Source organism: Podarcis raffonei, chromosome 6 (assembly GCF_027172205.1).
Source record: "Podarcis raffonei isolate rPodRaf1 chromosome 6, rPodRaf1.pri, whole genome shotgun sequence".
Classification (NCBI taxonomy): domain Eukaryota; kingdom Metazoa; phylum Chordata; class Lepidosauria; order Squamata; family Lacertidae; genus Podarcis; species Podarcis raffonei.
In genome coordinates, this window is record NC_070607.1 from 33,885,004 (window position 1) to 33,897,641 (window position 12,638).

The 12,638-nt window shown below is 40.5% G+C and overlaps 1 protein-coding gene across 11 annotated transcripts in view; it reads left to right on the forward strand.

The window, feature by feature from the left end:
* The first annotated feature begins 112 nt into the window (after positions 1-112).
* Positions 113-12,638, forward strand: part of FUBP1 (far upstream element binding protein 1) — a 32,332-nt gene continuing 19,806 nt past the window's right edge. For 3 of the 11 annotated variants that reach the window (XM_053391966.1, XM_053391967.1, XM_053391975.1), the window contains exons 1-5: positions 113-335; positions 4,545-4,635; positions 5,402-5,464; positions 6,272-6,313; positions 12,350-12,389. In XM_053391966.1, coding sequence (XP_053247941.1) covers positions 222-335; positions 4,545-4,635; positions 5,402-5,464; positions 6,272-6,313; positions 12,350-12,389 — 350 coding nt within the window. In that variant the 5' untranslated portion in view covers positions 113-221. The remainder of the gene's footprint in view (positions 336-4,544; positions 4,636-5,401; positions 5,465-6,271; positions 6,314-12,349; positions 12,390-12,638) is intronic. The other 8 variants (XM_053391968.1, XM_053391972.1, XM_053391976.1 and 5 more) reach the window with 5 other exon arrangements.

Below are 12,638 nucleotides of genomic sequence, written 5' to 3' on the forward strand. Positions count from 1 at the left end.
AAGCTTTCCCCCTCCCTTTTTTTACCTTCCCGCCTTGAAATCTCATGCCCTTTTCATAGACGTCTCGCGAGCTTTTGCCGCGCGCCTCCTCCCCCTCTCCACCCCCCCGCCCTCCTCTCGTGGAACACGATGCGACGCAGGAATGTGAAAGGCTCCCGCCCGCCGCCATTTTCTTTCTTTCTTGGCAGGCAGAGAGCGCGGTAGGAAGCGGCGAAGCGGACATGGCGGATTATTCTACGGTACCCCCTCCTTCTTCGGGCGCGCCCGGGGGAGGCGGAGGAGGTGGCGGGGCAGTCAATGATGCTTTTAAAGACGCGCTGCAACGGGCTAGGCAGGTGTGTATCGTCGGCACCGGGCAATGGGTGCCGCTTCCCAGGCCGGCCTGGCCCGCCAGGCTTTTTCAAGCAGGCCGCCCAATTCGCCCCTCCGTCGCTCGGCGTCCTGCGCAAGGGGGAGCGGGGCACGCCCCACCACCACCGCCGCCGTCCCGTAGGCCGCCAGAGGCGCTCCCTCCGTTAGGAGCTGAGGCGGTTTTTTGTTCCGTGGGCCTTCGGGAGGACTTTTCGGGCAGGGGCGTCGTAGTTCCCTCAGTGACTAGAAAAAGGGGGTGGAAAGAGAAAGTCCTGTGGCGCCTCGGTTCCATTCGCGCCTCACGGGAACGAGGGAGGGAAGTGAGATTTGAGAGACACCATCCCTCGGATTATGAGGGAATTTCTTCCTCGGGGTCCTTTCCCCCCCTCTCAAGCCGCCTTCCCGTAATGGCGGCGTCCTCTCTACGTGCACCACCAACCCAGAAAGAAAGAGGCGGGTGGGTCAGCATTTCTGATTTCCCCCAACTTCCACCTCGCTCGCTCTTCGTCCACGAGGACCGTCTCCTTCCTTCCCCGCGTGCAATACCTGTACTTGTAGCGATTTTCATCGTTTGATGAATAGTTTCCACTGCACAGGATGAGGGAGGAATTAGCGCTCGTCCTCAAGGGGGGGGGGTAGCCTCTTGAATGGCCGAGGCACATTTTACTTGAGTTTCCGCCTCTTTACTTGGGATATTTTTGTCCTCCCTTTTACTCACAGTTCAGGGTTTCCCTAATTTTTTTATTTACACAGTCGCACAACAAGGAGAAACCCGAAACACCGCTTTTATAAAATAGAAATTGTTGCCTAATAAGGTAGCTGGTCCACTCTTTCCTTTCCTCTTGTTCACATAATAATTAGAAGGTGTTGTTTCTATATCACTTTATATGACCCCATAAGTTTTTAGATTAATTTTTTTCAGTCGCCTGCTGTATAGATGAGATAAGAGCATTTTCTAAATCAGAAAAAAGACTCCCTTTCGATTCTGTAAGAGGTTATTTGAAATACAATAGTTGTCAACTAGTCCTGACTGAAGTGTCTCTGTCCTGGTTGTGTGGTTTGGGGAAGTCGGGGAAAAAGAATTGGCTTCCTACTTGACGGTTGAAGATAATTGCCGCCATTTTTAGCAACTATGCTTCCCTTCCATTTATTTAGTTGCCTTAAGCTTTCTTGTTTCCTAGCAACTTACTTAGACCAGTTAGATGTAACAACCAGCCCAAATTCAGAAAAGTTTGATCTAGGAACCACATCTCTTACTAATTTATAAAAGCAAAGAGAATTTGGTTAAGAGTTCCTTGCCATCAGCAGTTGCCAATATCTTTGTTCAAACGTTTCATACAAACTGAAAGAGGATCACAGTCCTCTTCTTTGCAAGTGGGTGAGGTAAGGCAAGGAGGATAGTACTGAATCCAGTAAATTGTTGGTGTAGTTTTGTTAACGGAGAGGAAGTGGCAAAATAATTTATAAGCTGTAGTATGAAGCTAAATTTTCAGGGCCCAACACTACCACCTTACTTCATAGGTGACTGAATATACTCGTTTATAAAAAGAGAAAGACGTGGATTCTTTATAGCTGCACTCTTTCATATACACTAATTGATGAACCATTCTACACATTTTTTTTAGATGCAGAATGGCTGTTATTTTAGATTAGTTATCTTCTTAGTGGCTGAAGATATAATCTTGAAAATGAGGTGTTGGTACAATTTAAAAACAAGACAAAAAGGTTGTGAGAGTGCTTTTAATACATGCTTACAACAACAAAAAATTCTTGACTAAGGGCAGCTTGGAGTAGTATAATGTGTAACTCATTCCTATCCCAAATCTAGCACACTGAGGTGGCTCAGATACAGCAACATGCCATAATTCAGAGTTACATAAATGACTCTGTCAAGAGTCTTGGGTTTGCACACTCCCTACTTGTCTTTCACCTTGTACTGTAATTTCTTTCTGCTTTGAGATGGGATTTGAACTGTCAGGCTTGTTTCTTTCAAACTAAAATAAAGAGAGAATCATAGGGGATAAGGAGATGAAGGGAACATTCAAATATAAGCATGAGCCAATTAAGTTGTATTTCATTTCGGCTGTGATATTAAATAATGCAATTCTAAACACGCTCAAAAGTAAGTTCTCCTGAAATGGGGTCTATTAGATGGGGAAAAGTTCCACTGAACACATTTACTTGTGAATAAATATGACTTTTGCTCTTGTTTTTAAAACAGGAGAACCCAGATTTACAGGATCTTAAATTAATTTCATTTTAGTCATTAAAAATGCTAATTACCTACCTTTTATCTATTGATTCTCAGGTAGAGTAGAGAACATAAAATAAACAATCCACCATACAACAATAAAATGGTAAACCAAATAAGGCAGTTAAAATAGAGTGAGATGATCAATTACCAACTTATTAAAATACCTGGACGCAAATAGGTATGTTTTGACCAGGTGCTGAAATCATGATTGCTTGAGCTCCAATCATAAGTCTTAGGAGAGCATTCCATGTATGCAGTGCCACCACAGCAAAGGCTTTACCGCAGCACAACTGAGGTATGGCACTACATAGTGGAAATTGCCCTGGTTATAGAACTGAAAACCCACCTTGGAAGATCTAAACACCCTGGCAACCTGGCATTGGTGGATATGTTCCTTTAGGTATTTTGGTGATGAGCTACTTAAGAGTTGAAAAGATAGGCATCAGCACTTTGAATTGTGTTTTGAAGTGAATAATAATAATAATAATAATATCTTTATTGTCATTACCCCCTCTCGGGGACAACGAAATTACTTGACTGCTCCATAAAAACACTAATTAAAACAATACAGTATAGTACAGCAAGGAAGATTAGATGACTTTCAAAGTCCAGGCTTCCCATTCAGGGCCGATATCGCTCTGGAGAAGAAGCTGATCTTAAGACGGCTCGTTCTTGTCTTCATTGTCCTGTATCTCCGTCCCGACGGCAGGAGCTCGAAGAGACAGTGACCAGGATGCGATGGATCTTTTACTATGTCCAGTGCCTTCCTATGGCACCTTGTGGCATAAATCTGCTCTAAGGTGGAGAGTGGGCTGCCAACAATGCTCTCTGCTGCCTTAACAACTCTGCACAACCCTATCCTGTCCTGGGTAGTACAGCTTCCGTACCGCTAATGTAAATCACTGTGGTGTCATTCCGTCTGTCCAGTAAAGAGAGAGAGAGAGAGCAGCTATATTCTGCCCTGACTTAAGTTTCTGGATTGTCTTCAAGGGATAGAACCATGCACGGCGCATTACAGTAACCCAGTCAGTAGGTCACCAGAGCATGGGTCACTATGGTCAGACTATCCATGTCAAGGAACAGTTATAGCTTTTAAAAAGACACTTTGTGTCGCTCATGCTACCTGTGCCTCTTGTGACAATGCTAGATCAAAGAACACCCCGAAATTGCATCCCTTCTTTCAAGGAGAATGTAGCACAGGCTGTATACCTAAGTCTCCAGACATGGGCATCTACAAATCAGAGTTTTATCATGTCAGTGTTCAACTGCAGTTTATTAGCCACCATCAATCCCATACTAAATCCAAGCACTGGTCTAAGCACATGCACTGCTTGATATTTCAAAAGGATCTTCGCTGACATTAACCTTTGGAAGATTTACTGCAATTACTGTATGAAGTATCTATACACTGGCTTGGGGCCAGTTTACACCTTGGAGAAGGAGGAGCATTTATAACACTGCACTTTGACTTTAGGCAGGCACCCTCACTATATTGTTTTAAAAGCCAGTTCCCTTTAAATTAATCATTTGGGCAAAATAGCAGGCAACTCACTGTTAGCTTCTATATGGTATGCGGTTCTATAAGAAATTGCTTGCGTGTTTGTGCCTGCCACAAGCAAGCACACTAACTTCTGATAACATAATTGGTTGCTGTTGTATTTCAACAGTTGCATGTCTGATTCTTCCAGTTAAGCTGACACCAGTTGTTCTTCTCTTAATATAAAGGTTTGTCCTGATCTTCAAATGGTGGCCTCCCAGAGCAAAAATCATAGTTAGACAACTTGTGTTTAGTGTAATTTAATGCTTGACAACATATTAATGTATGATGTAAGGTATCTGTTACAGCAAGTGTAAAAAAAATCATTCTTTGACACATTACTTTTTACAACATAGTCCAAAAAAAAAAGACTTTATATGCTTGCCTTTGCTTTTCTTTCAGATTGCAGCAAAAATTGGAAATGAATCTGGAACATCTGTGAATTCAAATGATTACAGTTATGGAGGACAAAAAAGACCTCTTGAAGATGGAGGTATGCTGTCAATCAGTATATAAGATGCTAATATATTCAATTCTAAAAATTATAAACTGATAGTGTGTGTGTGAGTGCATGAGTTAGTTTAGCCTTTCTGCATTACTTTAATCATCGTTATTGGTTAGAAGGTAGAATAGTCCATCTTCAACATGGATATGATCTTTTAGACATAACTAAAAACCTAAGGTAGGTAAAATATGTATTATTTAAAAATGCATCAGAAGCACAGTGTTGAAATATTTGTGACAGGATTAACAGCTCCTCTAATTTATATGGAGAATGCTCATTTGTTAATCTTTTTCAAACCTGGTGGTTTGGTATATAAGTTACATTGTGCAGGCACAACATTTTAAAATGTAGTTATTTCATTAAAAAGACAAGCATTGAAATATATGGAGAAATGTCTTCCTCTAACTTGCTTGAACCTTTTGTTTGTTTTTAAAACGTTACTGAAATGTGTAGCATTTTTTAATTTTAAAAAGCTTTTGTGGGCTTAACAGGGTTTAATATGTTTATCTTCTAAAAGCAAAGCATTGTGTAATATTTTTTTTAATTCATGAAGACAGTTTCTGACCTTGGAGGAGAATGTAGGTTTTGATGGATTATAATTTTGTTTACAGAAAATTTCTAAGGCTCTTGACAAGGAGTACTTGTGTACTTTATTAAAGTGCCTTTTATTATTAGTGAGGTTTTTAATATTCAAAAATGAGCTAATGATGCTTCAAATGATGTATGTAATGTATTCTTTTTATTTTATGTGTAGATGGCTCTTGGACAAGTCCGAGCAGTACAACACACTGGGAGGGAATGCCCTCTCCTTTTAAAGGCAGGAATTTTTATTTATTACCTGTGTTTAGTATGTAAACGTGAAATGAACTAGTGGATCTTTTGAAATGGATGACACAAATATTTCTTGGAATATGTGTCTGACTTTTACTGCACTTAATAATGGTGGTTCATCATATATTCCTGAATATGGGGTGGGACGGAAACATTTGAGGTAATTTTTATCAGATATCAGTTATCTACGACTTTCACTCATACTAAACGGATTTGGATGGTAGTGATGGTAGTGGCTTTGAATCTGCTGTTTTGACGTCTTATGCCGTGAAATTTTCAGTATTTGGTTAGGAAGTCTGTATGACAGTTCCCAGATTGAGATTGTATTGCTATGTGTTGGTTGAATCTTAAATTTTGATTTTCTATTTAGTATTGTGGTCGTTGTCAGATATAATTGTAAAATGATTATTTCTCACAATGGTGGTCTTTTCAGTTTTTGTTACAGAAGCATCATTAGCTTTAGTGTCAAATTACTAATAATACAGCTAAATGTTTGTTAGTTATGTTTTAGTGACCTGGACATCCGTAATAGTGTGTTTAAACCTGCGTGCCTTATTAAACCTTGAACAGTTTATCTGATAAATGGAAGTACTTTGCATTTTTCCCCCCTGACTATACTAACCAAGTGTTAAACATATAAGATTTTTCCTTGTTTAGATGACCTATTCCCTGAAATTTCAAAAACATGCTAAAATGCATTGGACAAGTTGCATTTTGCACTTCTGGAACAACCATTTATTTAAATTGCCTATCTTTGTGACAAAAAACATTTAAAAAAATCTTACTTTTGCAGATCAACCAGAGCCTAAGAAAGTTGCTCCTCCAAATAATGATTGTAAGTATGTTTTTACCTTGTGGTCAGCTCTTAAGTGTACTTGTCAAAGCAAGTGTTTAGTATTCTATTCTATACATAATTATGATATACCAGTGCTTATGTGCACATAGTGGTTGAGTTCATGCGGCAGAGTTGCTGGGTGGTCTTGTGCCTCTATCCCTAGAAGCAGTAATTAGATCTGCAATACAAACCACTTTTGAAACTGCACCACATGTGTTGTATATAGGGATTCTGTTTGTGGGAGAGCTATCTTAAATAGGAGTGGAAGGAGTCTTTCTGAATCAGTCAGTGTTTGCTTTTTAAAAACAGAATATTCATATTAATAAAAGGAATATAGTTTTGAAATGAACCAAACGTTAGATAGTTAAAAAGTGGTAGCTGGCAGGGTTTTTTACTCAGGAAGATATGCTGTAATGAGTCAGAACATGTATCCATAGAACACTATTGTCTTTAGTAACTGTCAGTGGCTGCCCCCAAGGCTTTAGGCAGTAGTTTTTTCCTACTATTGAGATACCATGGGTCTGCTGCCGAGCTTTGGCCCTTACCTCCCTTTTAAAAAAAACCACAACCACTGTATGTATTTATTTAATAAAATCTATACACCATTTGATTGTTTAGAAAACTCAAAAACAGTTTACAAAAGCTAAAACAGTAAAATCAAGAAAAATCTACTACCTTACTTTAAGTTAAAATACAAAAGTTAAAATGCTGAAACAGAATAAAACTCCCTCAGATTTCTAAGCATCTGGGTGAACTTCTCTAAACAGGAATGTTTTTAGCAAGCACTGAAAAGAATACAATGAAGACGCCTTCTTGATCTCAATAGGCAGGGAGTTCCAAAGTGTACGCACTGCCTCACTAAGCCTGATCAAGTTCATACAAATGCAGAACAGATATTATGTGGCATCTGTATTAGTGTCAATTCTGCCGATCAAAGCGATCAAGAGGACACATGTTGGGTAGGGCAATCTCGTAAGTAAACTGGTCCCAAGTGATAGTAACACCTTGAACTTGACCCGGTAGCAAATTGACAACCAGGGCAGATCTCTCAGCACAGGTGTTATATGCTGACAAGTCATTATACACTAAACTGTAGCTTCTGTATCAAGCACAAAGGAAACCCCACATAGAGCACGTTGCAATAATCCAGTCTTGGAAGTAACCAACACGTGAGAAGTGAACATAGCATTTGAGCAGTCGTCATGAAGTGATGCAAAAGACAAGCCAGGAGACAGATGTACACTTTCCATAGACAGATTGTTTGTGAGCTGCTAATCCAACATTTTATTACCGCTTTTCAGTTTGTAGCAGCCTTTTATGTAGAAGAGGAAATATGGGAAAGGACATTCTATAGTTTTCTATTATCCCTCTTGAGGATATTTTCTTGCCCAATCCTATCTTCTAATCATGTTTTATATCTTGTTGGGCCCAAATATCCAGTGTAAAAAGGTTAAAAGTAAATTTAGACAGCAGGTTGGATTCAGTGTTGCATCAGAAGTTTGTTTGCGCAAGGTGCCTCTGCATGATTTTCACATATTCTCACATCACACCTTTCTCCTTGGAAAGGTTTTTTTGAGGAGATGCGGGGACCTGTAACAGGGAAGGGATTGAAAGCCCTTATTTTGTGAACAGATGTCAGCTTCTGCAATGTTTGGTCAAAAGCAATGGGATGGCTGCTTACATGGATTTGGAAGGAGACTATCTGAGTTCTGTTTTTAAATATGCTGCTGCTTTTAATGGAAAACCCCAAATAGAAAAATATGTAAAAATTTCAACAGGAAATTTCTTACTGCATAATTGGTTTTATTATAAGCCTGCAGACTTGTTTAGAGTTCAGTTATAAAAATCTGAACTGGTTAAGTAAGGTTACATTTTTAATGGGTTATAGAATGTTGTAGCCCATTAAAAATGTTATAGAATGGGTTATAGAATGTTGTAGGAGGGGACGTGGGTGGCGCTGTGGGTAAAACCTCAGTGCCTAGGGCTTGCCGATTGCATGGTCGGCAGTTCAAATCCCCGCGGTGGGGTGAGCTCCCGTCTTTCGGTCCCAGCTCCTGCCCACCTAGCAGTTCGAAAGCACCCTTAAGTGCAAGTAGATAAATAGGTACCGCTTTATAGCGGGAAGGTAAACGGCGTTTCCGTGTGCTGCGCTGGTGCTGGCTCGCCAGAGCAGCTTCGTCACGCTGGCCACGTGACCCGGAAGTGTCTCCGGACAGCGCTGGCCCCCGGCCTCTTAAGTGAGATGGGCGCACAACCCTAGAGTCGGACACGACTGGCCCGTACGGGCAGGGGTGCCTCAGAATGTTGTAGATACTGCAGCATGTTCTTTCAATGCATTTGAAATGTGTGCTTCCCATCATGTTTAGAAATACCTCCCATAATAATTGGTTAACACTATGCTGAACTTAACTAGCAATGTACCCAATGAGACAAGTTGTTAAAAGGCATTATAGTATAATCCCATGCCTTACCTTGTTGTCTGCTGCTTATAATAGAGAATAGAGATATTAAAGCTTATTGAGCAGCTAGGTTCTTTAATGGTGCTTGGGAGACAGGTAGCAATATATAGCTGCAGCATAAAAGGATTGAGTACAGTATCTAGTTGGGGCAAGACGTAGGTTCAGAGTATGGTTTGCATCAATTTGAATTTGTGTATGCACAGTAGGTCTTTGATTTGCCACTCTGCTGTGGAATTTAGAGCAGGTTTCTCATATGTGTAGCATTATGAAGGAGAGGGGTGTGGTGAATTTACTAAAAACCATTTTTCCTTTTATTTTTGCCTTCTGAAAGACCAGATAGTTACTTTGGAAATATTTTGTTAGATCCAAAAGCTTCCTTCTTTGTGTGGAAGATGTCTTCTGCTCACTGGAGGACTGTTTTATACTTCATTCCAAAGAACTCTGTAAGAAAAGTGAAACAACTATGTTCTTACACTTAACCTTTACAGAAGTATCGGTGGAAAGGCATTAGTTTATATTTTCCTATTGTTAATAGTTCATTGTTCCAACCCATAACTGCAATTATTGTATAGAGCAGCACATCTTTTGGTGTGTGAGAAATGCAGTCTGGAAGCCTGATAAGCACATTAATTAGTCATTCATCAAGGCGTCTCTATGTGTTGGTTAATATTGTGAAATGCACAGAAGTAAAAGCAGCCTAATGTAAAAGTGTTGAGAAACTTGTTTTTAGTAAAGTGTTTCTCAAACTTGGGTCCCCAACTGGTGAGCTTGCGGATAGTAGCGTGTTCTGGGGGTCAGGGGAAGCTCGGGCTTGGGGGGGGGAATAAAATTTTTTTTCTTTATTTCCCCCCCAAAAAACTAGGTGCACCCTATGGGCCGGTGCGCCCTATAGGGCTAAAAATACGGTACATCACAGAAGTCAAACATCACAGAAGTCATAAACAATAAATAAAACATCAAAATGTACACAACCAAATGGAAACAATTTCCATGTAAATCATAAGATCTAAAGCTAAAGATACAACAATAATATTAATAACTGCAAGAAGCTCTCTCAACAACCCCCCCCCCCCGTAAACAATATTCCAGCCCAAGAATCTGTTCAACAGCTTTTGTAGCTGGAGTCAGTCAGCACTCCACTCTCCCAGGCCAGATGGGAAAAGGCCAGCAAGGCAGGGTCCAGGGCTGACAGCCAAGATTCTTATTTAAAACAACACAGATAAAAATTAAAAGAGGAACCCTCTGCTGAGCAGCAGCTGCAGTCCTTCTGAAGCCTGTCAAGCCCCGCCCCAAGCCAGGTGGAAAGAGGCCCTCAGCAGGCAGTCCTCTTGGGAGCAGCAGCATTCTTTAAGAGCCCGTCAGACTACAACTCCCATCATCCCTATGCCTGCTATAAACACTCAAATGTTGTAAGTTCCCTTGTAGGACAGTGTTTCGGCTCCATGATCATCTTGGTTGCCCTTTCTTGAAACTTCCAGCTCTGCAATACCCCTTTATAGTTGTGATGATCAGAACTTTCTTTTGAATTTTTATACCCTGCCTTTCAGGCAAATGATATATGGCATACATATGCATTATAACCAAAATAAGCATATAAAAACAAAACAGTTAACACTTTAGATCATCATGAAAACATACAAACAGCAGCAGGAACAATAAAAACCCCACAGTGCATCTCACCTCTGGCCGCAAGGAAGGTGAACAGGTACACACTATTCCAAGTGCATTTGAATTGAAGGCATTGCAATATGGGCTGGTAATGATTTCTAGAATGGAGCTTGCCTTTTTCACAGACTGGAGTCAACAATTTGATGTTATGCAAACCTGGCTGCCTCACTTCTCCAGGTCATTTATGAACAAGTATAAAGTGCAAGTCCCAGGATTCATCCTTGGGAGACCACACTTTATGGAACCATCCCATTTATTCCTCAGAAATCCGCCATTCACCTTCCATACAGTAGCGGACAGGTGCCACAATCCTCTAGAACAGATTTTGGGAGTCAGGAAGGGAAATAATTGAAAACTCGATATACTGAATGTTTGCTGTGATCTTTCAAGGCATACAGGATCTCCTTTTACTTTTTTGGAGCCCTAGATTTTAAACAGTTGAATATGGACCCTATCAATAATATGCGTAACAAAAAAAGAAAGTTACTATTGGTAAGGAGCAAAATACAAAATAATGGGTTGTATCCAACACTACACCAGCAGAGTTCTGTTTGCTCAACTGACTTCCCCTGCCTCTTCTCTCACCTGTGCCCTACAATCTGTTCTGGTGGGTTCTCCAACCTCCTGGAGAAGGTTTTTAGGGTTAGGGTGCATTGTGGACTACAGGGGAGGAGTGCCATTGTGTGCGTGAACTAGCAGCATTAAAAACAACCCAAAGTATTACAGCTGGAAAGGCTAGCAATAACAGATTAAATCCAATGCTGCTATTACAGGAAGTATCAGCTGCTGTTAAAAAAAAACAAAAACCAAGGGAAGGTAATTCTATCCAATGCAGTGGCATCAGGGTTCCACTGGCATAACAGGACTTAGTTTTCCTATCTTCTGCCCCATCCATCTGCTCCAGTGGGTTCCCCAAACTCTGGAGCTGATCTTGTGGAAGGGAAGGGACGTTTTCTTGCTAACACTGCAATATCTTGTGCTAGTGAAGCTGCAGTGTTGGATAGAGCCAGTGATAATTCTGTTACTAAAGTGGCAAGCCACATGCAACTCGTACCCCTTGCTTCAAAAGAGAGTGGGAAATAGGACTTTGGGTTGGTGATTGTTCATACCTAAGTACATATAGTGTGCTACCCCAACACAAAGAAAATCCTAATGCATGTTTATTGACTACTTATTCATTGGGATAGGAGAAGAAACCTTAAAGGTGAAGGCAAAAATGTTCTGCCCACTGAAGAGACAAGTTCCATTGATCTTACTTCATAATAATGCGCTGTATAAGGGTAGGGAGAGAGGGGGGAAGTTTTACATAAGAGTAGGAAAAACAGTGAGCTTGGTCCTTGCTCTCCTATCCTTGTATTCTTGACCTAATTCATTTCTTCTCAGTTTGTGGCAATCTATAATTTGTCTTTACTTTCTGGCTGGCAGATTATGTCTGTTTTCCATGCATACCAGGGTTTGATATTGATTTGCAATCCAGATATACCTTGTGAAGCCTCAGTCATAGTTTGCTTCTCAGCTATCAGCAGAGTTGGAAGGAAATGGTTACACTGGGCATACGACAGGACAAAAACCTAAGCCTATGTCTCATTCTAGGCTTGTTCAATCATCAATTCATGGTTTGGTTCTCTGTCTGACCTCAGCTATTGTACCCAGTGCTGTATTTCCCCCGTGTGAGATAATTATAGTGCAGTCTTGCCCACCTCTATCTGTTGAGTTCAGTGAGGATTACTCCCACTACATGAGTTTAGGATTGTAATTGTAGTTGTGATACTTTGGGTTGAATGGGAGAGATGAAAAAAGTTAATATATATGCAAATTGTTCATATGGTAGGCTGTGTGTTGCACCCGTTGTCATTTATTCCAGAGCATTTAATGGAATTAAAATATTTACCGTATATATTTATTTTAGCCTTTGGAAATCAGATGCCACCCATGCATCAGCAACAGAGGTAGGATACTTTTTTCTGATTCTTCTAAGATGTAACTGTTCATATTGACTTCTCCCAAAAATTTATAAAAGTACTTCAAAATTGCATATAACAATCCCAAGCAGGAATGACTCCAGTATGTTAATTCATCGACTTTGCAAATTTAATTTGTCCCTTTTGAATAGACCTAAAAACTGCCAGGAAATTTGGATCTGGTGTAACTTTACACCAGTTTAACTTGCATCAGCTTGCTTTACTTCAGCTAATGTG